The 24,373-nt window shown below is 43.7% G+C and overlaps 1 protein-coding gene and 1 long non-coding RNA gene across 6 annotated transcripts in view; one reads left to right on the top strand and one right to left on the bottom strand.

Annotated features, from left to right (window-relative positions):
* The window catches only part of LOC134737323 (uncharacterized), a 45,331-nt gene extending 45,215 nt beyond the window's left edge, over positions 1–116 (bottom strand). Inside the window, exon 1 of the long non-coding RNA XR_010122105.1 lies at positions 85–116. This is a non-coding gene — a long non-coding RNA (uncharacterized lncRNA). The remainder of the gene's footprint in view (positions 1–84) is intronic.
* The window catches only part of MTHFD1 (methylenetetrahydrofolate dehydrogenase, cyclohydrolase and formyltetrahydrofolate synthetase 1), a 72,220-nt gene continuing 47,926 nt past the window's right edge, over positions 80–24,373 (top strand). For all 5 annotated transcript variants that reach the window (XR_010122102.1, XM_055289111.2, XM_063644512.1 and 2 more), the window contains exons 1-3: positions 80–343; positions 12,913–12,997; positions 23,534–23,593. Coding sequence is in view for 4 of the 5 variants with exons in the window: in XM_055289111.2 (XP_055145086.1) it covers positions 303–343; positions 12,913–12,997; positions 23,534–23,593 (186 nt within the window). In the remaining variant the exon portion in view is untranslated. The remainder of the gene's footprint in view (positions 344–12,912; positions 12,998–23,533; positions 23,594–24,373) is intronic.

Below are 24,373 nucleotides of genomic sequence, written 5' to 3'. Positions count from 1 at the left end.
TTCTTTCCGCCAATCATTTCCGCCAGCCATTCATCACCGATTTTCTTCATCTTCCCCTCCCTCTTCCGTCCCGCAGTCCCCGACCTGTTAGCTCTCCGTTAGTTAAGGGACTCAGGTCCTTCCGAACTGCGCATGCGCCGTCGCGTCTGCGGGGGTGAGAAGCGGACAGGGGCGCAGGCGCAGTAGTGTAATCCCCCTGGCCGGTACCTAAACACGTGGGTTGGGTTGTCCTGCTTGGCTGCAGAGGGAGTGGAACCTCGATATTGGTGGTGTCCATCGTGGGCAGCGGACTAATAAAGGCCATGGCGCCAGCAGAAATCCTGAACGGGAAGGAGATCTCCGCGTAAGCACCTGACGTTGTTGAGTGTGGGGCTGTGGACGAGGGCTCTGAGGGTGTGCAGGTCCCCCGGACCCATTTTTTGCGGGAGGGACACTTGTAGCGGAAGAGTTAGGCCCATAACACCTGAAGACGTGCAGCCAAAGAAAGAGAACCCGGGCACAACCTGCGTTTGCAAGTGGACTGCCTAGTGGCTGTAGCCGCTGGCTCCTGTGCTTCGGGGAAAAGTCCTGTGCCGACTATGCTCCCAAACGCGCAGCTGCTGGTGACTTGCTGCTGGGAGAGTGGGTAGTTGCGGCTTCCTGGAGCCCCCCTAGTCAGAACTCAGAAATCCAATCTACTTAATTCCCGTTAATTTGGAGGTGAGTAGATGGAGACTAGTGAGATGATAAGGCTTGACAAGACTACAAGGCTGATAATGACAGAGGGTCCTTCCAACTCATAGCTTTTCCCACTATACCATAGTCTTATCATACGCTAAGTGAAATCTAATACATTTTTCCTTTCTCTTCAATCTCGTGCTTCTCTCTAACAGCCATCTCTCTGCCCTGGTCCTAGAGTTACTTGAAACTTAATTTGGCTCCTGAGTCCTGAGAATATTCTGCATTCCACTTGACCTCTGCCTGTTCTACCCTTGCGGGACATCTGAATGCTTAATTAGTGGGTATCCTTGCCAGCTTTACTCCCAGGAAGTAACATTGGCTGCTTTTTGTCTGGGAGGTGACTGGTGAGGAAAAATGAGAGTAGAAGGAAGAGGGAAAAATATATTCCCTCTAGTAGATGAAGGAGGGAAAGATATATTGTGTGACCTTACTGAGTTTGCTCTTGGGACCTTTCACATCACCAGTTATGTAAGTAACTGTTGCCAGTCACAGCAGTTACTAAATTGTAATTGTCCTCTAACTCGTAACTTTGTAATAGGTTTTTGAGTGAATTACAAAGTCATCGGTGGTGAAAAGTCCGGGCCCAGTGGCTCACGCCTGTAATCCCAGCACTTTGGGAGGCTGAGGTGGGTGGATCACCTGAGGTCTGGAGTTCAAGACCAGCCTATCCAACATGATGAAACCCCATCTCTACTAAAAATACAAAAAATTAGCCGAGTATGGTGGCAAGCACTTGTAATCCCAGCTACTTGGGAGGCTGAGGCAGGAGAATCACTTGAACCAGGGGGGCAGAGGTTGCAGTGAGCTGAGATGCGCCATTGCACTCCAGCCTGGGCAACAAGAGCGAAACTCCATCTAAAAAAAAAAAAAGAAAAGAAATCACAGTACTTAGTGCTTAGTGCTTTTCAACATGCAGCTTGCTAAACTGTATTTCTGCTTTACTTTCCTTTTTTGTTTGCTTGTATTCAAACTTACTTCCTTTTCCAGTGGCTTTTTGTTTTAATATAAAAATCTTCCTTTTAGAAAGACTGATTTCTAAAGAGATAATTTAGTGCATCATAATAGTGCAGATAATTTAGTACAATAATAATGCATCTGGGCCGGTACTGAGAATAGGTGCTCACTGAATATACTTTCGTTAATTGGAGAGCAAATTAAATGTTTATCAACTCCATAAGGGCAAATACATGTCTTATTGTTGTCTATATCCTAAACACCTGGAAACCCTCTTTCGTGCCTTACTACTTGTGTGGTTTTAAGCAAATTAATTAACCTCTGTGTGCCAAAGTTTCCTCAAATGTTAAGTAAAAGTAATGTCTAGGTCATTGGGATGTTAGTAGAATTAAATTGTTTCCTAACAGATGATCATTTAGAATTCTTCCTGGCACATAATAAGTATTCTATATATGTTGCATTAATAATCAGTAATTAGTTAATAGTAATTAGTAATAAGATATGAATGATTCTTTATCTTTTTTTTTTTTACATAGTAGCTGCTGCCTTGAGATCTATTTTTTTTTTTTTTTTGAGATGAAGTCTTGCTGTGTCCAATCTTGGCTCACTGCAACCTCTGCCTCCTGCATTCAAGCAGTTCTCTCACATCAGCCTCCTGAGTAGCTGGGATTACAGGTGCCCACCATCACGTCTAGCTAATTTTTTTTTTGAGCTGGAGTTTCGCTCTTGTCGCCCAGACTGGAGTACAATGGCGTGATCTCGGCTCACTGCAACCTCTGCCTCCTGGGTTCAGGCGATTCTCCTGCCTCAGCCTCCCAAGTAGCTGGGATTACAAGTGTCCGCCACCATGTCCAGCTGGTTTGTTTGTTTGTTTGAGACAGAGTTTCACTCTTGTTGCCCAGGCTGGAGTGCAATGGCACGATCTTGGCTCACTGCAACCTCCACCTCCCAGGTTCAAGCGATTCTCCTGCCTCAGCCTCCCAAGTAGCTGAGGTTACAGGCATGTGCCACCCCGCCCGGCTAATTTTTGTATTTTTAGTAGAGACGGGCTTTCACTATGTTGGTCAGGCTGGTCTGTAACTCCTGACCCCACGTGATCCACCCACCTCGGCCTCCCAAAGTGCTGGGATTACAGGCATGAGCCACCACACCGGTCCTAGAATTTCTTAAAAATCCAGCCCACTTCCCACATTCCATCCTGCGGATTAGGAAATCATTTGAGGCCAGAAAAGTGGTGTGATTTGCCCAAGGGTGAATGGCAATGGCTCAACTAAAACTAAGGTCTTCACCCAGTATATGATGTTTTTCATTCTAACCAGCACTTACTACTTGCTAAAAGGAATTTCATAAGCTTTTCTTTTTCTTTTCTTTCTTTTTTTTTTTTTTTTCAGACAGGGTCTCGCTCTGTTGCTCAGGCTGGAGTGCAATGGCACGATGTCTCACTGTAACCTCCGCCTCCTGGGTTCAGATGATTCTCCTGCCTTAGCCTCCCAGGTAGCTGGGACTATGGGCATGCACTACCATGCCTGGCTAATTTTTGAATTTTTAGTAGAGATGGGGTTTCACCATGTTGGTCAGGCTGGTCTTGAACTCCTGACCTCAAGTGATCTGTCCACCTCCACCTCCTAAAGTGCTAGGATTACAGGCGTGAGCCACTGCGCCCCCACCGGCGCTTTGCTTTTTCTTTACAGTCTTCCTTTCATTACCATGTTTCCCACCCTGCTGAGAATGCTATCCCTGACTTTCGTCCTCTTCTATTATTATTCTCCTTTTATACCTTCCTGGGAGCCCGGACATTGACAAAGTTCAGCATTCCAGATTCCTTCTCTGCCTACTCTACTCTGTGGGAAACTGGGTACTTACATGATGGATTTAGTTGCCAAATCATCTTTCTCTGGAAGTAACAGCCCCATTTCTTCCTCACGGGGAATTCTAAGGTTGCAGCCTGAATTTGACAACTGGGGGAAGGTCTGAGAGTTAGAGACAAGTATCTGTTCTTTGTGGGTATTTATTCACTTACTCAACAAGTAGCTGTGTGTGTCCCCTAAGCCAGGCAATCTTCAAAGCTCTGAGAGTCTAACAGTGAACAAAACAGCCCAAATCCCTACCCTCATGAAATTTGCATACTGATGGGTAGAGACAGACATTTAAATAGGTGAAACATATTGTGAGCTGGTGGGAAGCACAAAGAGAACACCAGAGCAGAAAAGAGGGACAGGAGTTTCTGTGGCATGGTGGCTGCAATTTTAAATATGGGAGTCATAGTCTTTGTAAAAGTGACTTACGGGCAAAGACTTGAAGGAGGTGGAGCCTTAAGCCTGCCAATGTTGTGGGGGAAATAGCTCCTGACCAAAAGCACAGCCTGTGCCATAGACCTTTGTCCTCAACCAGTTAGTAAATTACTGCTTTGGGGGTCAATGGCAATGGCCCTCTGAGAAGCTGACTGAGTGGAGGCTCCTGAGTAGAGGAACCTGACCCTGCCCTGGGCAGAAGGGTGGTGTCTTTTAAAAGATTATGCAAAGTGGGAGAAGGATGTGCATTAGTGTTGGAAGACCCACTTTGCTTTGTAGGCAAGAAAGCATAGTTGTTCTATAAGTGCGCCTTTCAAAGGGGGGCTTACTACTTTTATATGATTGGTTTTCCCTTCCCTTAGTTTGCTATAATTAAGCCTGCTCTGTCCATTGGTGGCATTTTTCTTGATTAAATCTCCTTTCTAAAGAGACTGGTTGTGAACAGGCAGATGGTTTGAGTAGGTGCTGCGAGTGTTTGCTGGCCAAGTGCAGGGCAAGTTGGGTATGTTTGTAAGCTCGCTGTGAATGGTACCTCCAGAGCCTAAGCACAGTGCTGCCTCCTTCTCTGTGCATCATTGGGTCATGCAGTTTACCTCTGTGCCTTAGCTTCTGTATATTGGGGTAGTAATGTCACCTAACTCATAAGATTGTTAGAATTAAATGAGTTTAATACCTATAAAGCATTTAGAGAAGTCGTTGGTACATGGTAAGTTTTAATAAGTAGGTACTTAGAAAGTACTAATTGAATAAAAAAGTGATGGTTGTGTTTATCCAGCCTGTACCTTTGGGAGCTGGCTTATAATCTTGAGACTTAAAATTAGAATTTATCCTAGTGATCAAAGATAAAAGTTTGGAACCTTGGCTGTACATTTAGTTACAGGGACATTTAGCTACAGGGCTAGAAGAACTGTTTTTGTGAAAATAATTTGCTTACCATAGTGAAGGGCAGGTCTTGGTTACTAAGTTAACATGGATAAGACTTTTACTTTGTCCTGTAGATTAAATACATATAGACCCTTTTGTGCTTAAAAAGATTTGTCTGGGCAGGGCGTGGTGGCTCATGCCTGTAATCCTAGGACTTTGGGAGGCCAAGGCAGGAGGATCACCTGAGGTCAGGAGTTGGAGACCAGCCTAACATGGTGAAACCCCATCTCTACTAAAAATACAAAATTAGCTGGGCGTGGTGGCGCATACCTGTAATCCCAGCTACTCCAGAGGCTGAGGCAGGAGAATGGCTTGCAACTGGGAGGGGGAGGTTGCAGTGAGCCAAGATGGCGCCATTGCACTCCAGCCTGGGCAACAAGAACGAAACTCTACCTCAAAAAAAAAAAAAAAAAAAATTTGCCTGTAATGAACTCCAAAGTGCAGGTTGCTCAAAAGTTACATGGAACCTTGACTGTCATAGCTGGATTGATTCTGGAAGCCTGTGCAGGAGAGGTCGGAGTTCCAGAGAGGCTGGGACCTTCAGCCAGGACCCCAGCCAGGCTGTTGGGCAGGTTGCAGCGATAGTGCAGCAGAGCCCAGAGCTGGCAGCCAACTACTATGGTCATGGCACCTGATTGGGGATGTGGTTTGCAAATAAGTGTCTGTCCTTGTCCATCGAGGGGTTGGGATCACGCAGTTTGGGATTTGGGTAGTGGGGTTTTGAGCAGGGGTCTATGGTTCCCTGTTACATCCCCTATTTGCATGAAGAATCTTCTAGAAGGAAAGCTGGCCTAGTATAGAGGAGGGTCCTTGGAGTAGAGGCAAATGGCTCCCTTCTCCTCTAATTGACTCAGTAGAGGTTGGTAGAATAGAGGTTGAAGGGGCAGGGACGCTTGTGTGGCCTTGGAACAGTTAGCTTCACTTTCCTCTCTGTGCAATAGGGATGATGAGAACTGTCTACTTCCTGAGGTTGCCCCAAGGATTAAAAGAATGTAAGACTCTCAAAACAAGCTTCTTTGACATCCCATCCACAGTGCAGAAGGCCCCCATTACCCCTGCACTGTGTGGTTGGTTCTCCTTTGCGCCCCTTAATTGACCAAAAAGCAGCTTCTGGCACCCTGTAAATCTTGACCTTGAAGAAGTGGGTGGCTAAAGGTGCCACAGTCAAGATTCCTCAGCCACTCGGCTACTACCGTTCCCCTCAATTTTGCAGTTTATGACACTTTAGCCAGAAGCTGAGTGACTTGCCCAAGTGTTCCAAGGTAGGTGGCAGAGGCTCGATGGTGCATTTCTTTCCCTACCGTGGGCTTGTCATTGGCTTGCTAGAAGGAATTGCAAACTTCTACTGTCCAGCAGGAGACACCCTGGGTTTGGTTCTCCCTGAGGCCTTTCCATCGTGAGGAAATCATTCCACTCATCAGTCTGGTTGGGAAGCACCCAAACAGATTCTCTTCAAAAAGTCATTTTTGAGGTTATAGTCCAATTTTGACTGGTTAGAGACAGGTCAGACCTACTTACTTTGCTGGCTAGGCTTTTTTTTTTTTTTTGCCCCTCACCACAAGCCTGGACGGGAGACATACTGCTTGGTATCTGGTGCTTGAGAGGTCCCAGAAGATAAGGGAGCATTGCTCTGAAAGGTTTTGCCAGAGCCTGTCAGGAACTTAATCTTGACTGCAATGAATGACTTAACATTATAAGTGATCTTTGGGTTTAGGTGCCCAAATACCAATCCCTCCTTAGTAGTAAGCAGCCTTTTAGACCTGACCTTTTCTACCTAAGGTTTTCTTTAGTCTTTTTGAAAAGCAGGAAGTCCAGGTCCTTGTGAGGCTTTTCTCATTACGAGCTCTTGGCAGGTTCTTCCCTCCAAGTGGAGAACCCTTACCTTCCCCATTCTTTCTACATTCCCCTCTGATGATCCAGAGGGCTGCAAGGGACCTAGAGCTGTTCATTGGAGCCCTAGTCAGCTCTAGTGGCCAGATCTATGGTTAGGTAATCCTCCAATAGTGAGACTAATTCTCAGTGTTAGAATTAGGGGTCTGCCTGTTCTCACCAGCAGACCTACTGGCATCAACTCTCCTTTGTTGACATATAGTTAAGCACTGCTTCTTACAGATCCTCATACTCAGAGCCAACCCTGTCTTGTCTCATAACTCTTGCTACTGGCAGAAGGCGATAAAACTGTGGCCTAGAGGCCAAATGTTTTTTGTTTGGCTTACAGAATTAGATTACTTCTCAACACATTTATTACTTTACAACATTAGATTACTTCTTAACACACTTATGCCTGTAGTTACACATAAAAATCTGGATGCTTGACTTTTTGAAAGGTGTGAAAAGTTTAGCAATACCGTACTGTCTATCTTCCTGCCACCAATTTGTTGGATCTGAGTAGATGCTGCCTACCCCCTCATCCTTGAGTGGGTGGGGGTGGGGGAGGTGGGACCTCATTATTCAGGAATCCTACCACACTTGGTTGCCTGTACCAGGACTCCGAAGGTGCTTTTCTCTTTGAGACCTTTTTCTGAATGAACTTACGGTCCACTTTTAAAATCCTAAATTTTATAAAGCCTTAACCAATCCAACCTGGTCCGTTTATTGCATTAGATCAGAGGTTGTCAAATGGGGCAGTTTTTTCCTCCCTCTACCTCAGGGCATTGGGCATGCCTGGAGTCTTTTGGGTTGTCATATGGGGAAGGAGTGTGCTATTGGCATCTAGCAGTAGAGGCCAGGACTAGTGCCGAGCATCCTGCAGTGCACAGGATAGTCCCCATAACAAAGGATGATCTGGTCCAAATGTCAGTGGTGCTGAGATTGAAAAACCCTGATCCAGAAGCTTAACGTGAGTTATTGTGTCATTGTGTGTTTGGATTAATGATGGACTTTACCCTCAATAAGAATTATAGGATTCATTAAAATTTTACACTATTCTGACTTATTTTCATGTCATAAATATCAAGCAGTTTACCTTTGCTTTCTTAGGGCTTTGAGTTAGAGAGAATTGGATGGAAGAACTTTACATTATAAACTTTCAATGAAGCATAAAATAGCTTCCTCACATTAAGCTTTCAAATATGTATTTGAGGTAATTGTCAAATTTGGTAAATGTCTGGGTTAAATTATAATAATTTTTTTGGTAAATATTCTTATGTAATAATAGTACTATTGTCAATTGACTGTCTTGTATACTGATATAGCTTTTGCTATATTAGTGATAGGTGAAAATCAGTTTTCTTTCAACGAGAAGGTAATTTAGTGTTTTAATTTGACTTAAATGACTAGCAATTTGAAATATACGTATTTCTTGGAACACTAGGTGGCCTTACAATCACAATTATTTTTACAAGGAACTACATATTAAGTTTTTAAAATTTTTTTGAAGGTTTTTTTTTTTTTTTTTTTTTGAGACAGAGTTTCGCTCTTGTTGCCTAGGCTGGAGTGCAATGGCGCGATCTCGGCTCACCGCAACCTCTGCCTCCTGGGTTCAAGTGATTCTCGTGCCGCAGCCTCCGGAGTAGCTGGGATTACAGGCATGCGCCACCACTCCCAGTTAATTTTTTTTTTTTTGTATTTTTAGTAGAGACGGGGTTTCACCACTCAGGCTGTGTCAAACTCCCGATCTCAGGTGATCCACCCACCTCAGCCTCCCAAAGTGCTGGGATTATAGGAGTGAGCCACCGTGCCCTGCCGAAGTATTTTTTAGTAGTATAAAAATTGTTAATGAACAAATGAAATAAATCAACAAATGAACAAAATGGGAATAAAACATATTAAATAAAACATTTGCGTTCTGCATTTAAAAAATCTTATAATAGCTGGGCGCCGTGGCTCACTCCTGTAATCCCAGCACTTTGGGAGGCCGAGGCGGGCGGATCACGAGGTCAGCAGATCGAGACCATCTTGGCTAACATGGTGAAACCCCGTCTCTACTAAAAAATACAAAAAACTAGCTGGGCGTGGTGGCAGGCGCCTGTAATCCCAGCTACTGAGGAGGCTGAGGCAGGAGAATGGCGTGAACCCGGGAGGCGAAGCTTGCAGTGAGCCGAGATCGCGCCACTGCACTCCAGCCTGGGAGATGGAGCGAGACTGCGTCTCAAAAAAAAAAAAAATCTTATAACAGTAATCTATTGGGGCAGGGGGATAAATTGTGTCCTTGTTTAGAAGAAGACCTTTTTTTTTTTTTAGAAGAAGCCCTGTTGTTTTTGTTGTTGTTTGTTTGTTTGTTTTGAGACGGAGTCTCAGTGGGTCGCCCAGGCTGGACTGCAGTGGCGCAATCTCTGCTCACCGCAACCTCCGCCTCCTGGGTTGAAGCGATTGTCCTGCCTCAGCCTCCTGAGTAGCTGAGATTACAGGCATGTGCCACCCCGCCCGGCTAACTTTTGTATTTTTAGTAGAGACGGGCTTTCACCATGTTGGTCAGGCTGGTCTGTAACTCCTGACCTCGTGATCTGCCCGCCTTGGCCTCCCAAAGTGCTGGGATTGCAGGCGTGAGCCATCATGCCCGGCCCGAAGCCCTGTATTTTGAAGGTGAATGTTCTTGCTTTTTCTCTGATCAGTTACTAAAAGTGTTTTCCCTGTGTCTTTTGAGAATTATTTGAGAACTACTCTAAGCTTATGGCACATTTCAGCATTTTTGTTGTCTAAAGGCAGCTTTATTTTAATCATGCAAATTTCATACTGCCTCCTTTGCCTACCATATAGCTTCTGTTGAAATGTCCATGTTGTATTTTATTTTTATTTACTCATTTTTCTATATCCATAATAAGAGTTAAAGGTTATATTTTAGCAATGTGTTTTTTTCTCTGTCGTAACATGTTAAATATTTTAAATTCAGCCATGATGTTAAACAGAATGAATTGGAATTTCTTTTTTTTTTTTTGAGATGGAGTCTCGCTCTGTCGCCCAGGCTGGAGTGCAGAGGCGCAATCTCGGCTCACTGCAAGCTCCGCCTCCCGGGTTCACGCCATTCTCCTGCCTCAGCCTCTCCGAGTAGCTGGGACTACAGGCGCCCGCCACTATGCCCAGCTAATTTTTTTTTTTTTTGTATTTTTAGTAAATACGGGGTTTCACCATGGTCTCGATCTGACCTCGTGATCCGCCCGCCTCGGCCTCCCAAAATGCTGGGATTACAAGCGCAAGCCACTGCGCCCGGCCATGAATTGGAATTTCTAATGGATTTCGGCAAGAATGATTATATAAGACTTTGGGCCAAAGAGAACCTGGGTGACCGTGTAGGGGTATTAGGCTATGCCCAGCACCACATCTGGTTGTCATTCAGGGGAGCAGCTAGGGCTGGAACTGCTGGGGAGTGAAAACTGCAGTATTCCCTGTTCCCTTGTCTCAGAGCAGAACTGTGGCCTCTATCCAGGTCCAATCCCAGTTAAAAAAAAAAAAAAAAAAAAAAAATTCCAATGGTCTATTCTTCTTTTGAGCTATATTATTGTAGAGAATACTGACTTGAAAAAGCAAAGTCACTAACTAGAAATAAAATTTGAGCTGGGTGCAGTGGCTTATAACTGTAATCCCAGCACTTTTGGGAGGCCAAGGTGGGAGGATCACTTGAGCTCAGGAGTTCAAGATCAGCCTGGGCAACATGGCAAAATCCTATCACTACAAAAAATACAAAAATTAGCTGAGTGTGGCGGTGTGCACCTGTAGTCCCAGCTACTTGGGAGGCTGAAGTAGGAGGATGGCTTGAACCCAGGAGGTGGAAGTTGCAGTAAGCTGTGATTGCATCACTGCACTCCAGCCTGGGTGATAGAGCCAGACCCTGTCTCAAAAAATAAAATAAATAAATAAAAATCAAAATAAATAAAATTTGAAAATCTTGGGTATGACTTCTTTCTTGTACCATTCAACATTCTTGATGTTTATTAGGCCAGTCCAAATAATCTATTTCTTGTGTGCCTGTTTATGTCAGTTTTTTTGTGACGTGTGGAGAAGTGGAGCTTCTCCTCTTCAAATTAGAATGAGGGAAGAGCTGTTTGTGAATGTCCATATGACAAATGACAAAACTGGTTTTCCAAGAGGGACAGAGCATGTTCAAGTTTAACATTGTATCATATATCATAACTGGGCAAGGTTAAGCTATTCAGATATGTATTTATGGATGTAATTTCATTTACTTGACATCCTAGTGTATTGTTGAGAAGTTGTATGTTGGTAAATTGATCATCTTAGTTTTGCAAGAGGTTATACTTTTTTTCACTCTAATAAGGAGACTGCAGGAGGTTATACTTTTAGCCTTGTGTTAAATTCTTTGTAAAGAAAATTCCTTTGTGAATTAGAATATAATTTGTAAGTTTATACTGAATTTGGAGTGGAATTCATTGATTTATCATTCAACCTTATGTGGATACGCTGTGTTCATCTTACTAGTGCAGGTTGAGCAAAAGGTGTGTGCTTGAGTTTGTTCCTGTAAAATTTTTTCATGACAGCACCTGCAGAGTGGAAATGTGAAAAAAGATGAGGATCGGCACTTTCTAGAAGTGTTGGTCTAAGTTTTCATTTATTTACTATATGATTTTGAATGCCATCAACTAATACATTTTCAATTATCCCTGAACCCTGTGGCTCAGTTAATGTCAGTAGGAGTTAGAAAAGATCCACGTGGCTGGGAACGGTGGCTCACATCTGTAATCCCAGCACTTTGGGAGGCTGAGATGGGTGGATCACGAAGTCGGGAGTTCGAGACCAGCCTGACCAACATGGTGAAACCCCATCTCTACTAAAAATACAAAAATTAGCCGGGCGTGGTGGCACGCGCCTGTAATCTCAGCTACTCAGGAGACTGAGGCAGCAGAATCGCTTGAACCCAGGAGGTGGAGGTTGCAGTGAGCAGATATCACACCATCGCACTCTAGCCTGGGCAAGAGCGAGTCCCCATCTCAAAAAAAAAGAAAAAAAGGAAGAAAAAAGAAAAAGATCCATGTCTACTTGAGGCCTGGAAAATTGTTGGGAAGTTCCTGTACTTATTAAACCAGATAATGTCCATTCAATGGTGTTTTTATTTTATATTATTTTATTTTGGAGACAGTCTTGCTCTATCGTCCAGGCTGGAGTGCAATGGCACCATCATAGCTCACTGCAGCCTCAACCTCCTGGGCTCCAGCCATCCTCCTGCCGCAGCCTCCTGAGTAGCTGGGACTACAGGGGCCTGCCACCACTCTCAGCTAATTTTTTATTTTTTGTAGAGATGGGGTCTCACTATGTTGCCCAGGATAGTCTTAAACACCTGTTCTAAAGCAATCCTCTTGCCTTAGCCTCCCAAAGTACTGAGATTACAGGCATAAACCATTGCCTGCTCCTGGCCAGCGTTTTTGATTTAAAAGAGAAATACAGGCTGGGTGCAGTGGCTCATGCCTGTAATCCCAGCACTTTGGGAAGCTGAGGTGGGGGGATCACCTAAGGCCAGGAGTTCGAGACCAGCCTGACCAACATAGAGAAACTCCGCGTTTACTAGAAATACAAAATTAGTCAGGCGTGGTGGCACATGCCTGTAATCCTAGCTACTTGGGAGGTTGAGGCAGGAGAATTGCTTGAACCTGGGAGGTGGAGGTTGTGGTAAGCTGAGATTGCGCCATTGCACTCCAGCCTGGGCAATGAGAGCAAAACTTGGTCTCAAAAAAAAGAAAAATATAGGCCGGGTGCAGTGGCTCACGCCTGTAATCCCAGCACTTTGGGAGGCCGAGGTCGTAGATCGCTTGAGCCCAGGAATTCAAGACCAGCTTGGGCAATGGTGAAACCCCATCTCTACCAAAAGTACAAAAATTAGCCAGAAATAGTGGCACAGACCTGTAAAGTCCCAGCTACTCAGGAGGCTGGGGCGAAAGGATCGCTTGAGCCCAGGAGGTCAAGGCTGCAGTGAGCCTTGATTGTGCCACTGTACTCCCAGCCTGGGTGACACAGCAAGACCCTGTGTTAATAAACAAACAAACAAATAAAAGAGAAATACATCTAATAATCTGCATCACTTATTTTTGCTTGAAATATTCAGTGTTAACCCCACCCTTTCCTTTTTCTCTAGGCAAATAAGGGCGAGACTGAAAAATCAAGTCACTCAGTTGAAGGAGCAAGTACCTGGTTTCACACCAGGCCTGGCAATATTACAGGTATTATGATAGTATATTTCCATTAGTGTTGTCTTTGCTTGATTTCTCAATATCATTTCAGACTTCTCCCTCTACTTTCCTTTCCTTTTTTTTTATATTGGCTGTTGTGTAATCTCATGCCTTTTCAGTCTCTCTTGGCAGGCTCCCCCTCTTTGGCTCAGCTTCTAAATGTTGGCATATCCTGGCCCTCTGCTCTTCTCTGTGGATACCCTTTCTCTAGGCCAGTGTCTCTTAACCTTTGGTCTTAGTAGGGCCCCTTTAAAATCTTTTTTTTTTCTTTAATTTAATGTATTTATTTATTTACTTTTGAGAGACAAGGTCTTACTCTGCTGCCAGGCTGGAATGTAGTAGTGCAGTCATAGCTCACTGTAGTGTTGAACTCCTGGCTTCAAGCAGTCCTCCTGCCTCTGCCTGCCAAAGCATTGGTATTATAGGTGTGAGACACTGTACCTGGCCCTGTTTACACTCTTAAAGATGTAAGACCTCAAGAAGCTATTGTTTATACAGATTTATCCATTAATGTTTACTATATTAGAAATTAGGAAGTTTTGACCGGGAACGGTGGCTCCTGCCTGTAATCCAGCACTTTGGGAGGCCGAGGTGGGCAGATCACCTGAGGTCAGGAGTTTGAGACCAGCCTGGCCAACATGGTGGAGCCCCATCTTTATTAAAAATACAAAAATTAGCTGGGCGTGGTGGTGGGCACCTGTAATCCCAGCTACTCCGGAGGCTGAGGCAGGAGAATCACTTGAACCTGGGAGGTGGAGGTTGCAGTGAGCCAAGATTGTGCCACTGCACTCCAGCCTGAGTGACAGAGAGAGATTCCGTCTCAAAAAAAAAAAAAAAAAAAAAACAGAAATTAGGAAGTTTTAAAAATGTTTATTCATTTAAAAATGCCAATAGTAAGCTCATTTATTATATGTTAACATAAATAACATTTTATGGAACAAAAACTTTTTTAAAAAGAAAATTTAGTGAAAAGAGGGGCATTATTTTATATTTGTGCACACCTCTTTCCTGTATGGCTTAGTAGAAGAGAGCTGGAGTCCTATCTGCCTCTGCATTCAGTCTTTTGCTGTGTGCTGGTTTGATTAAAATATATGGAGAAAATTTGGCTTCATACAGATGTGTAGCCATAAAAGGGAAGAATTTTTTTAATAGTCTTTCCAGGTAATTGTGGGTATTTTTCTTTGATATTGTACCAGGACTCAGTAAGTAAATTTTAAAAGATTAGTTGCAGTGTAGAATCTGAAACTCTGTCAGTGAACTTTGATACTTTGTTACATCTTCTCAGACTTGCACACTTTGTTACATCAAAATGTTACATTTGGAATGAATATTTACCCCATGCATGGTTTTGTAACATCCTTTGTTCCTCATTTGGAAAATAATAGTTCCCGGAATTATGCAGATCTTCCAAATGTTAACATTTCATTATGCAATATGAAAGAATTGGAATCATTAACATCACCAACAAGCTCATCAGAGAAGTTTTCAAGTATTGAGAAGCTGTCAAGCTCACAGGGGTGGATAAAAAATTTTAATTTTCACCCAAAAACTCACATTTTATCATTGGCAACAAATACAATTAATTGTTTCCCTTGAAATACCAGTTTCACTTTATTCATTTTTGAGAAAATATTTATCAAATACTCAAGTCTGAATAATCATTGCTTGTCAGTTGTTATTTCAAGTAGGTGTTTCATATAAAAATGCATCTGTTTCAGCTAACAAGGCAAAAAAGCACAAGTACAGCCTGGACAACAAAGTGAGACCCCATCTCTACAAAAAAATTAAAAAATGAGCCAGGAGTGGTAGTATAGACCTGTGGTCCCAACTACATGAGAGGGAGACAGGAGATCACTTGAGCCCAGGAAGTCGAGGCTGCAGGGAGTTGTGTTCGTGCCACTGTACTCCAGCTTGGGTGACAGTGAGACCCTGTCTCAAAAAAAAAAAAAAAAAGCACAAATGCTTTAGTAACAACCACAACCACTGTACTTCTGTATATAGCAGAAGTGCATTATGAGTGCTTCCCAATTCCTTACATAGACTATTAAAAACACATGCACTCAAGAGTTGAGGTTTATTTATATATATATATTTTTTTACTTTTTTGAGACAGAGTTTTACTGTTTACTCAGTGCAGTGGCACAATCTTGGTTCACTGCAACCTTCATCTCCTAGGCTCAAGTGATCCTCCCACTCAGCCTCCAGAGTAGCTGGGATTACAGGCATGCGCCACCATGCCTATTTTTTTTTTTGAGACGGAGTCTTGCTCTGTCGCCCAGGCTGGAGTGCAGTGGCGCAATCTTGGCTTACTGCAGCCTCCGCTCCCAGGTTCATGCAATTCTCCTGCCTCAGCCTCCTGAGTAGCTGGGATTACAGGCACCTGCCATCACACCCTGCTAATTTTTTTTTTTTTTTTTGAAACAGAATCTCGCTCTATCCCCCAGGCTGGAACGTAGTGACATAATCTCAGCTCACTGCAACCTTTGCCTCATGGGTTCAAGTGATTCTCATGCCTCAGCCTCCCGAGTAGCTGGGATTACAGGTACCATGCCCAGCTAATTTTTGTAATTTTAGTAGAGAGAGGGTTTCATCATTTTGGCCAGGCTGGTCTCGAACTCTTGACCTCAGGTGATCCACCTGCCTCAGCCTCCCAAAGTGCTGAGATTACAGGTGTAAGCCACTGCGCCCAGCCTTAATTTTTTGTATTTTTTTGTAGAGATTTTTTTTGCCTTGTTGCCCTAGCTGGTCTTGAACTCTGGGACCCAAAGTGATCCTCCCATCTTAGCCTCCCAAAGTGCTGGGATTACAGGCATGAGCTACTGTGCCAGTCCTTAATTTTTTTTTTTTTTTTTTTTTTGAGACGGAGTCTTGCTCTGTCCCCCAGGCTGGAGTGCAGTGGCGCGATCTTGGCTCACTGCAAGCTCCGCCTCCCGGGTTCATGCCATTCTCTTGCCTCAGCCTCCCGAGTAGCTGGGACTACAGGCGCCCCCGCCAACATGCCCGGCTAATTTTTTGTATTTTTAATAGAGATGGGGTTTCACCATGTTAGCCAGGATGGTCTCGATCTCCTGACCTCGTGATCCGCCCGTCTCGGCCTCCCAAAGTGCTGGGATTACAGGCTTCAGCCACCGCGCCCAGCCAGCAGTCCTTAATTTTTTGTATTTTTTTGTAGAGATGGTTTTTTGCCTTGTTGCCCAGGCTAGTCTCGAACTCCTGGGCTCAAAGTGATCCTCCCGCCTTGGCCTCCCAAAGTACTGGGATCACATGCATGAGCCACTGTGCTCGGCCAAGTTGAAGTTTAAGAAAATTAATAATGTATATTTCTTCATCAAGGGCAGTCCTAGTGAAACTGGCATTTAGTTTTACTGAGAGTGTGTGGTAGTGAAGGATACCGTGACAACTAGTCCATAGCCATTGTCTTGATTTGTGCTGGTTCACTAGTAGTCTTACACACCATTGCTTTTGCACCATCGGTACAGATGTTAACACAATGAAAAAGGCAAACAACATTGTAGTGATATTGTTATGAAACTAGTCTGTCCCTCATAAATCTTTGAAAAGGTCTTGGGGTCCCTCAAGAGTGTGTGGGCCACATTATCAGAACCATTATTTTAGGCAGTTTCATCTATCAGGCCAGTGACTTCTAAATCTAGATTTCTTCTGAGCTCCAGGCTCTTGGTCTGGGACACCACTGGTTTCCTTCCCACCTTTGAGTCTCCTTTGCTTGTTGTTACTCATCACCCTAATACCTAAACCATTTGAATGCCTTGGGGCTCACCCTTGAGATCTCTTCTCCGTCTTATTCTTTCCCTAAGTAACCTCACCCAGTCCCATAGCTTCATGAGGGAATGCTTCCAAATTTAGGTCTCTATCCAGAGTTTCTTCCCTGAGCTCCAGATTCACCCAGTAGCGAGATATTCAATAAATATTTTTACAGACAAATGTGTGAAGGAATGTTTGCAATCTTGATTTGGATGACAGGAAACTCAGGGCTTTCATTTGAAACTCCTGTTAGAGTTTCACCCAAGTTGGACATAGTCTCCTTCGCAATCTCTTTATTTGTATGTCTCTAATATATCATTTAATCCCTTGCTAAGTTTCTATCCCTTGTTCATCAAGAATGTCAAGGTGGGCATGGTGCGGTGGCTCATGCCTATAATCTCAGCACTTTGGGAGGCTAAGGCGGGTAGATCACTTAAGGTCAGGAGTTTGAGACTAGCCTGGCCAATATGGTGAGAACTCATCTCTACTCAAAATACAAAAATTAGCCAGGTATGGTGGTGCACACCTGTGATCACAGCTACTCAGGAGGCTGAGGCAGGAGAATCGCTTAAACCCGGGGGACGGAGGTTGCAGTGAGCTGAGATTGTGCCACTGCACTCCAGCCTAAGACTCCGTCTCAATTAAAAAAAAAAAAAAAGTCAAAGTGAATAGTACTTAAATATTCCCCTCTCCTCTGCTGTTTGTCTAAGAGGGCTTAGCTGAGAAGAAAAGCACAGAAGGCCTGTCACTCTCTGCCTGGCATGTTCTCTGCTGTGGTGGATTTTCCCTTTTTTGCAAATTACTAAGAATCAAAAGTATATGTTGTGGGTGTATACTGGTACATTTGGTGGCTGGTTATTTCTTGGCTTATTTTTGCAAATTGTTTGTTGTAGAAAGAGTAAATGTCATAGGCAAGAAGTATACCCTTTTTAAAGCAATATTGGGGGTGTCTTTTTTTCTCCATTTTAAAAACTGACATCCAACCTTGTTTTTTAAATTTATTGATTACAAATGTTTTTATTACATAAACACTGTTCTACAGCTCGTCTCCTATGTCCTTGCTGATAAAACAGTGGTAGAATCTTTTAATTTTGTACTTTAGCACCAGAGTCAACAGCTTTCTGTGATACAAGGTTTATGTAATATGTTGTAATCACATCTCCCTGCCTCAGACTTCTAGTCTTTTTCACTCTGGTGCTGGCACCACCATCTTCCCACATTCCCTGAGCTAGAAGCCTGAGGGCCGTCTCCTTAGGAGTTCTCTTCCTCACTCCCTGCATCCAGTTAGGGGCTATTGTCCTATTGATTGTGCCTCTCATCAACTCTTGGAATCTGTTGCCCCCCCTTGATTCCTATTTCTCCCAACCCTGGGGCCACTATAGTTACCTGCTTAATGATTTGGGGGTTCTATCTATATACCTCCTGTCTGTCCTCCTGACTGCAATTTCAGCCCTTGTTAAAATGCAAGTCTGGTCACAATCTATCCAGCCACATTCACTCTCCATCCTTTACCAGAATGATAGTACAAGTTGAGTATCCCTTATCTGAAATGCTTGGGACGAGAGTGTTTTAGATTTTGGAATCTGTATATACATAGGGATGAGATCCAATTCTAAAGCAAAATTTATTTATGTTTCATTATATACCTTATACTTGTAGACTGAAGGTAATTATATATATATATGTGTGTGTGTGTGTATGTGTGTGTGTATATATATATATATATTATTATTATTTTTTGTTTTTGAGACAGAGTTTTGCTCTTGTTGCCCAGGCTGGAGTGCAATGGCACAATCTTGGCGCACTGCAACCTCCACCTTCTGGGTTCAAGTGATTCTCCTGCCTCAGCCTCCTGAGTAGCTGGGATTACAGGTGTGTTCCACCACGACTGGCTAATTTTTGTATTTTTAGTTGAGATGAGGTTTCACCATGTTGGCCAGGCTGGTCTCAAACTCCTGACCTCAGGTGATCTGCCTGCCTCGGCCTCTCAAAGTGCTAGGATTACGGACATAAGCCACTGCTCCCGGCCAATTTTATACATTTTTAATAATATTTTGCATGAAATGCACTTTTAACTGTGTTTTGACTGTAAGCCATCACATGAGGCCAGGTGTGGAATTTTCTACTTTTGGCGTTGTCAGTGCTCAGAGTTTCTGATTCTGGAGCATTTTTTATTTGTGTGTGTTTTTTTTTTTTTTTTTTGAGACAGGGTCTCACTCTGTTGTCCAGGCTGGAGTGCAGGGGTGTGATCACAGTTCATTGCAGCCTGGATCTCCCAGGCTCAAGCTATCCTCCCATCTCAGCCTCCTGAGTAGCTGGGACTACAGGCATCCAGCTAATTTTAGTATTTGAGACAGAGTTTCTCCATATTGCCCAGGCTAGTCTCAAACTGAATTCAAGTGATCCGCCTGCCTTGGCCTCCCAAAGTGCCGAGTCACCGCACCTGACCGATTTTGGATTTTTGAGTTAGGGATCTTCAACCTGTACTACTTATATGGAGTGTCTAGAATAATTCAAATTATTTGTTTATATTTCTAATTGTTCTATGTTTTATACTACCCTACGAGGTAGGAGATATCCCCTTATAGCCATAGTAACTCATGCTCAAAGATCTTGTATAGCTTGCCCGAAGCCAGTCAGGAAGGGACTGAGTCTGGGAAATGAACACAGATCTGTCTCCAAAACCCATTTGTTCTTCCCCTTTGTTTTTCTAATTCCTTAGCAATGCATTCAAGAACATTCATGATATGGCCCAAGTATATATTTAAAAGTTGAGTTTTCATTTTTTTTTAATAAAATGGATGAGTAACTTCCCAAATAACTGAATATTTATAGGAAATTAAGACTTGACTTTTCATTGTAAGAGATACTAATGGGCTAGGCATGGTGGCTCATGCCTGTAATCCCACCACTTTAGGAGGCCAAGGCGCGTGGATTGCTTGAGCCCAGGAGTTCAAGACCAGCCTGGGCAACATAGAGAGACTTTGTCTCCAAAAAAATACAAAAATTAGCTGGTTGTGGTGGTGCTTGCCTGTAGTCCCCCCTACTAGGGAGGCTGAGGTGGGAGGATTGCTCAAGCCCGGGAGGTTGAGGCTGCAGTGAGCTGTAATCATGTCACTGCACTCCAGCCTGGGTGACAGAGCAAGACTTGGTCTCAAAAAAAAAAAAGTTTGTGCTAAGGTGATAGAAATACAGCCTCAGCCTCAGCCCCATAGCCTCATTAGTATCTCTCGCTCTCTCTTTTTTTTTTTTTTTTTTCTGAGTCAGAATCTTGTTCTCTCATGCAGGCTGGAGTGCAGTGATGTGATCTCTGCTCACTGCAACCTCTGCCCTCCCCCATCCCCCAGGGGATCCTCCCACCTTAGCCTCCCAAGTGAGCTGCGACTACAGGCACGCCACCATGCCCAGCTAATTTTTATATTTTTTGTAGAGATGGGGTTTCGATATGTTGCCCAGGCTGGTCTCTAACTCCTGGGCTCAAGCAATCCACTCACCTTGGCCTCCCAAAGTGCTGGGAGTATAGGCATGAGCCACCGCACCTGGCCATAAAACTGGTTTTTAACAATCAGTTATTCAGAGTGCTTTATGTATAGTAACTCATTCAGTCCTCACAAAATACATGGACAGAATACAGTTAATAAACCAACTAGCCTGTATCTTCATAAGGTTTCTGAAACAGAAGGAAAAATGAACCAGTAGACCAATACCCAAGATACCTTGCGGTGTAGAACACAGATTAGTAAACTGTGGCCCATATCCAAATGTTGCCCAGTTTATAAAGAGTTAAAAAAGCAATAGCAGCAGCTGCTGTGACACGGTATGTGTCCCACAAAGCCTAAAATATATACCGTCTGCCCCTCTACAGAAACAGTTTGCAGACTCCTGGTATAAAAAAAGTGTCCCTAACCTGTTCTGGAATAGGATCTTTTTTGGATGATGTAGTACTCAGCCACCTTCAAGGAAGAAATCAGCATTCTTTTTTTTTTTTGAGATGGAGTTTCACTCTTGTTACCCAGGCTGGAGTGCAATGGCATGATCTTGGCTCACTGCAACCTCTGCCTCCTGGGTTCAAGGGATTCTTCTGTCTCAGCTTCCCAAGTAGCTGGGATTACAGGTGCACACCATCATGCCTGGCTAATATTTGTATTTTTATTATAGATGGGGTTTCACCGTCTTGACCAGGCTAGTCTCAACTCCTGACCTTAGGTGATCCGCCGGCCTTGGCCTCCCAAAGTGCTGGGATTACAGGCGTGAGCCACCACGCCCGGCCAGAATACATGTTCTTTAAACATTCTTTTTGCATCTAGTCTATCAATGGTTCTATAACCACTTTCCCCTATAAAATGCGTATACTGGCCAAGTGTGGTGGCTCACACCTACCTAGCACTTTGGCAGGCTGAGGCAGGAGGATTGCTTAAGCCCAGGTGTTTGAGACCAGCCTGGGCAATAGAGAAACCCCATTTCTACAAAAAATACAAAAATTGGCTGTTTGTGGCAGCGTGTACTTGTAGTCCCAGCTTCTTGGGAAGCTGAGGTGGGAGGATTGCTTGAGCCTAGGAGTTGCAGACTGCAGTGAGCCATGATCATGCTACTGTACTCTAGGCTGGGTGGCAGAGTAAGACCCTGTCTCAAAAATAATAAATAAATAAATAAATAAATAAAACCTATACTAAGAGTGACTCTTTGAATTGGCTTTTAGATGTCTTTTCCAGTAAAACTGACATATGCTCATAACTGTAACTATTAAGTTTTCTTTCTGGAACTGGTTGTAGTTTTAGTGTTTTAGACAAACTCCTTCAGAAATATTCAGGCCGAAAACAGTTACATATAAAGGAACAACAACAGCGAGAGACTTCAGACTTCTCCTGTGTGAGATTAGATGCCAAAGACAACATCTCTGCAGGAAAATGCTGTTACTCCAAATCAGGCAAGGCCAGTCAAGTGCAAGGGACAGCAGAAAAATATTTTCAGTTATACAGACTTAGAAACATGTCCACCTACCTTTGCTGGAAAAGTGACTTATAGTTACATTTCACTTACCTGAAACATGAATGAAGATAAATTCTAGAACAGGGAAGTTGTGGCTTCCTTACTGGCTGCAAGTGATAAAAAAATTTAATCTCAGAGTTAAGACTAAATAACTATTGGTAGGTATAAATATGAATGAAATTGTAAAAAAATATACTTTTGTATTTAGAACCACCTCCTTTCCTACTTTGATCTAAAAATTCCGGAATGTATCAAATCTGGTAACTGAACCAGTGAGGGTTGGGTGGTGGGGCAAAGAACATACATAGAAAGTGACCAAAGAGGAAACATGAGAGGCACTAAAAGTCTAGGGAAGCCCCTACGAGAAGCATCTAAGGTACTTAGATACAAATAACCCATTAAAAAAAAAAGTAGAATTCCCCTCAAAGGACTCTTCTGGCTCTTGCAATTCAAATTAGCACCACAAAACTGAGAACTGTCTGTATAAGGGACAACTGAAGCTAAGATTCAGGCCATGTCCTGAGATCTGAGGGGAGCGTCCAGTAATAGCACCAATATGACAAGGTCAGAAAATCCTCTGTTAACAAAAGCCGGCTTCTTTCTTTGCCATGGTCCTGTTAAAAGGAGCTATGCTTCAGTTATCTTTGATATGAAGGGACCATCACCTTTCCCTCTGTGATACCCCCTGCAATTTTGGGAGAAACACAACTTATGGTAGCATGTATCAACCTTGAGAAGGAGAAATACCAACCACTGGAGCATGAAAAAATATTAGTACAATAAAATTTTACAAATAAATGGTTATAATGATAAACTATAAATATGTTCATGGTCAAAGAAACGGAGGAAACATAGTGAGACACAGCATGGTGGTTCAAAGGATTTGGCCTCTGCACTACAAGTTTCTCCCTGTCTCTCTCTTTTTTTAAGAGACAAGGTCTCTCTCTGTTGCCCAGGCTGCCCAGGCATAGTACCATGACTCACTGTGCACTGGTGCAATCATGGCAAAACTCTTGATCTCAAGTAATCCTCCCACCTTGGCCTCCCGAGTGCTGGGACTACAGGTGTGCACCACCACGCCTGGCTAATTTTTTGTAAAGATGGGGGTCTCGCTATGTTGCCCAGGCTGGTCTTGAACTCCTGGGCTCAAATGATCCTCCTCCCTTGGCCTCCCAAAGTGCAGGGATTACAGACCTGAGTTGCTGCACCTGGCCTCCTCTCTGTGTTGGGGTCAGCGGATTGCCCTTTGTCTTGCCTGGCTGTTTATTCTGTGTAAACTAGAGTGAGATCCTTCCACCCTCCTTTCTATTCTCTGTGTGGCGGGGCCAGGGAGCTTTCCATTGCCCCTGGGGGTGGGGGAGAGGGTGTGGAATGTGCCCTCTGGGTGCTGCTGCCTCTCAGGCATTTTTCTTGCCTGATGAGTTTCTCAGCCCTCTATACTCTGTTTTTCTGGTATGGCAGCAGAAATCCCACGTGTTTCTGGTAGGCCTGAAGCATCCTTGCTTAGTTTCCAGTGCAGATGCAGATATCCTCTATTTTCTGTTTGGGGTTTGGCAGTGGGAACCAGGTGGGCCTTGTTTAGGGGAGGGGCTGTAACACCATCTGTGTTCACATAATCCCTCCTGCCCCCACAGCCTCCCTATACTTCTGTAAAAGTTCTCTGCAACAAGAGTCGCATGATTAAACATTTCTTTTATTAAAACCAAAATTGTAGAAGCTTTTCTGTGCACTTTGTCTTTCCCTAATCATCTGATTTGCATGCATTTATTATTCTAGGTTGGCAACAGAGATGATTCCAATCTTTATATAAATGTGAAGCTGAAGGCTGCTGAAGAGGTAACGCCAGAAGAGCTGTGCCATCACCCTCCCCAACCTCCACCTGGGTCCTATCGGTTACCCCTTGCCCTTTTTGGTCCTCCCTGTGAAAACTTTTATCACCCACAGGAGACATTAGTTTATCTATTTTGCAAGTCAGAAATGGGTGGGTTAGATCTGTGGCCTCTGGTTTGCCCTTGAGTTTTTGTTTTCTCATTAATGATTTTCTTCCCTCTGGTTTGCCCTTGAGTTTTTGTTTTCTCGTTAATGATTTTCTTCCCAAAGAGCAGGATGTCAATTCAGAAAAGTGACAAGTCTCAATCATTTTAGGAGATTTATTTGCCAAAATTAAGGACACACCTGGGAGACAGGTCTATGCCTTTCTCTGAAGATGATTTTGAGTTCTCCAAATTTAAAGAGGAAAGGGTGGGTTATTGAGAAGTACACAATTTTCATGTAAGAGGTGGGTAGGGAAAAATTGTCATTCATGACCTTGTCTGGCTTAGTGAATCTGCATTTTTTACATAAGATGACAGATGGCCAGACGCGGTGGCTCACGCCTGTAATCTCAGCACTTTGGGAGGCAGAGGCAGGTGGATCACCTGAGGTCGGGTGTTTGAGACCAGCCTAAGAAACATGGAGAAACCCCATCTCTACTAAAAATACAAAAAATTAGCCAGGCGTGGTGGCGCATGCCTGTAATCCCAGCTACTCCGGAGGCTGAGGCAGGAGAATTGCTTGAACCTGGGAGGCGAAGGTTGTGGTGAGCCGAGATTGTGCCATTGCACTCCAGCCTGGGCA

Source organism: Symphalangus syndactylus, chromosome 8, assembly GCF_028878055.3.
Source record: "Symphalangus syndactylus isolate Jambi chromosome 8, NHGRI_mSymSyn1-v2.1_pri, whole genome shotgun sequence".
Lineage (NCBI taxonomy): Eukaryota > Metazoa > Chordata > Mammalia > Primates > Hylobatidae > Symphalangus > Symphalangus syndactylus.
The sequence above is the reverse complement of the archived record's forward strand: the minus strand, read 5'-3'. Positions and strand labels throughout refer to the sequence as shown.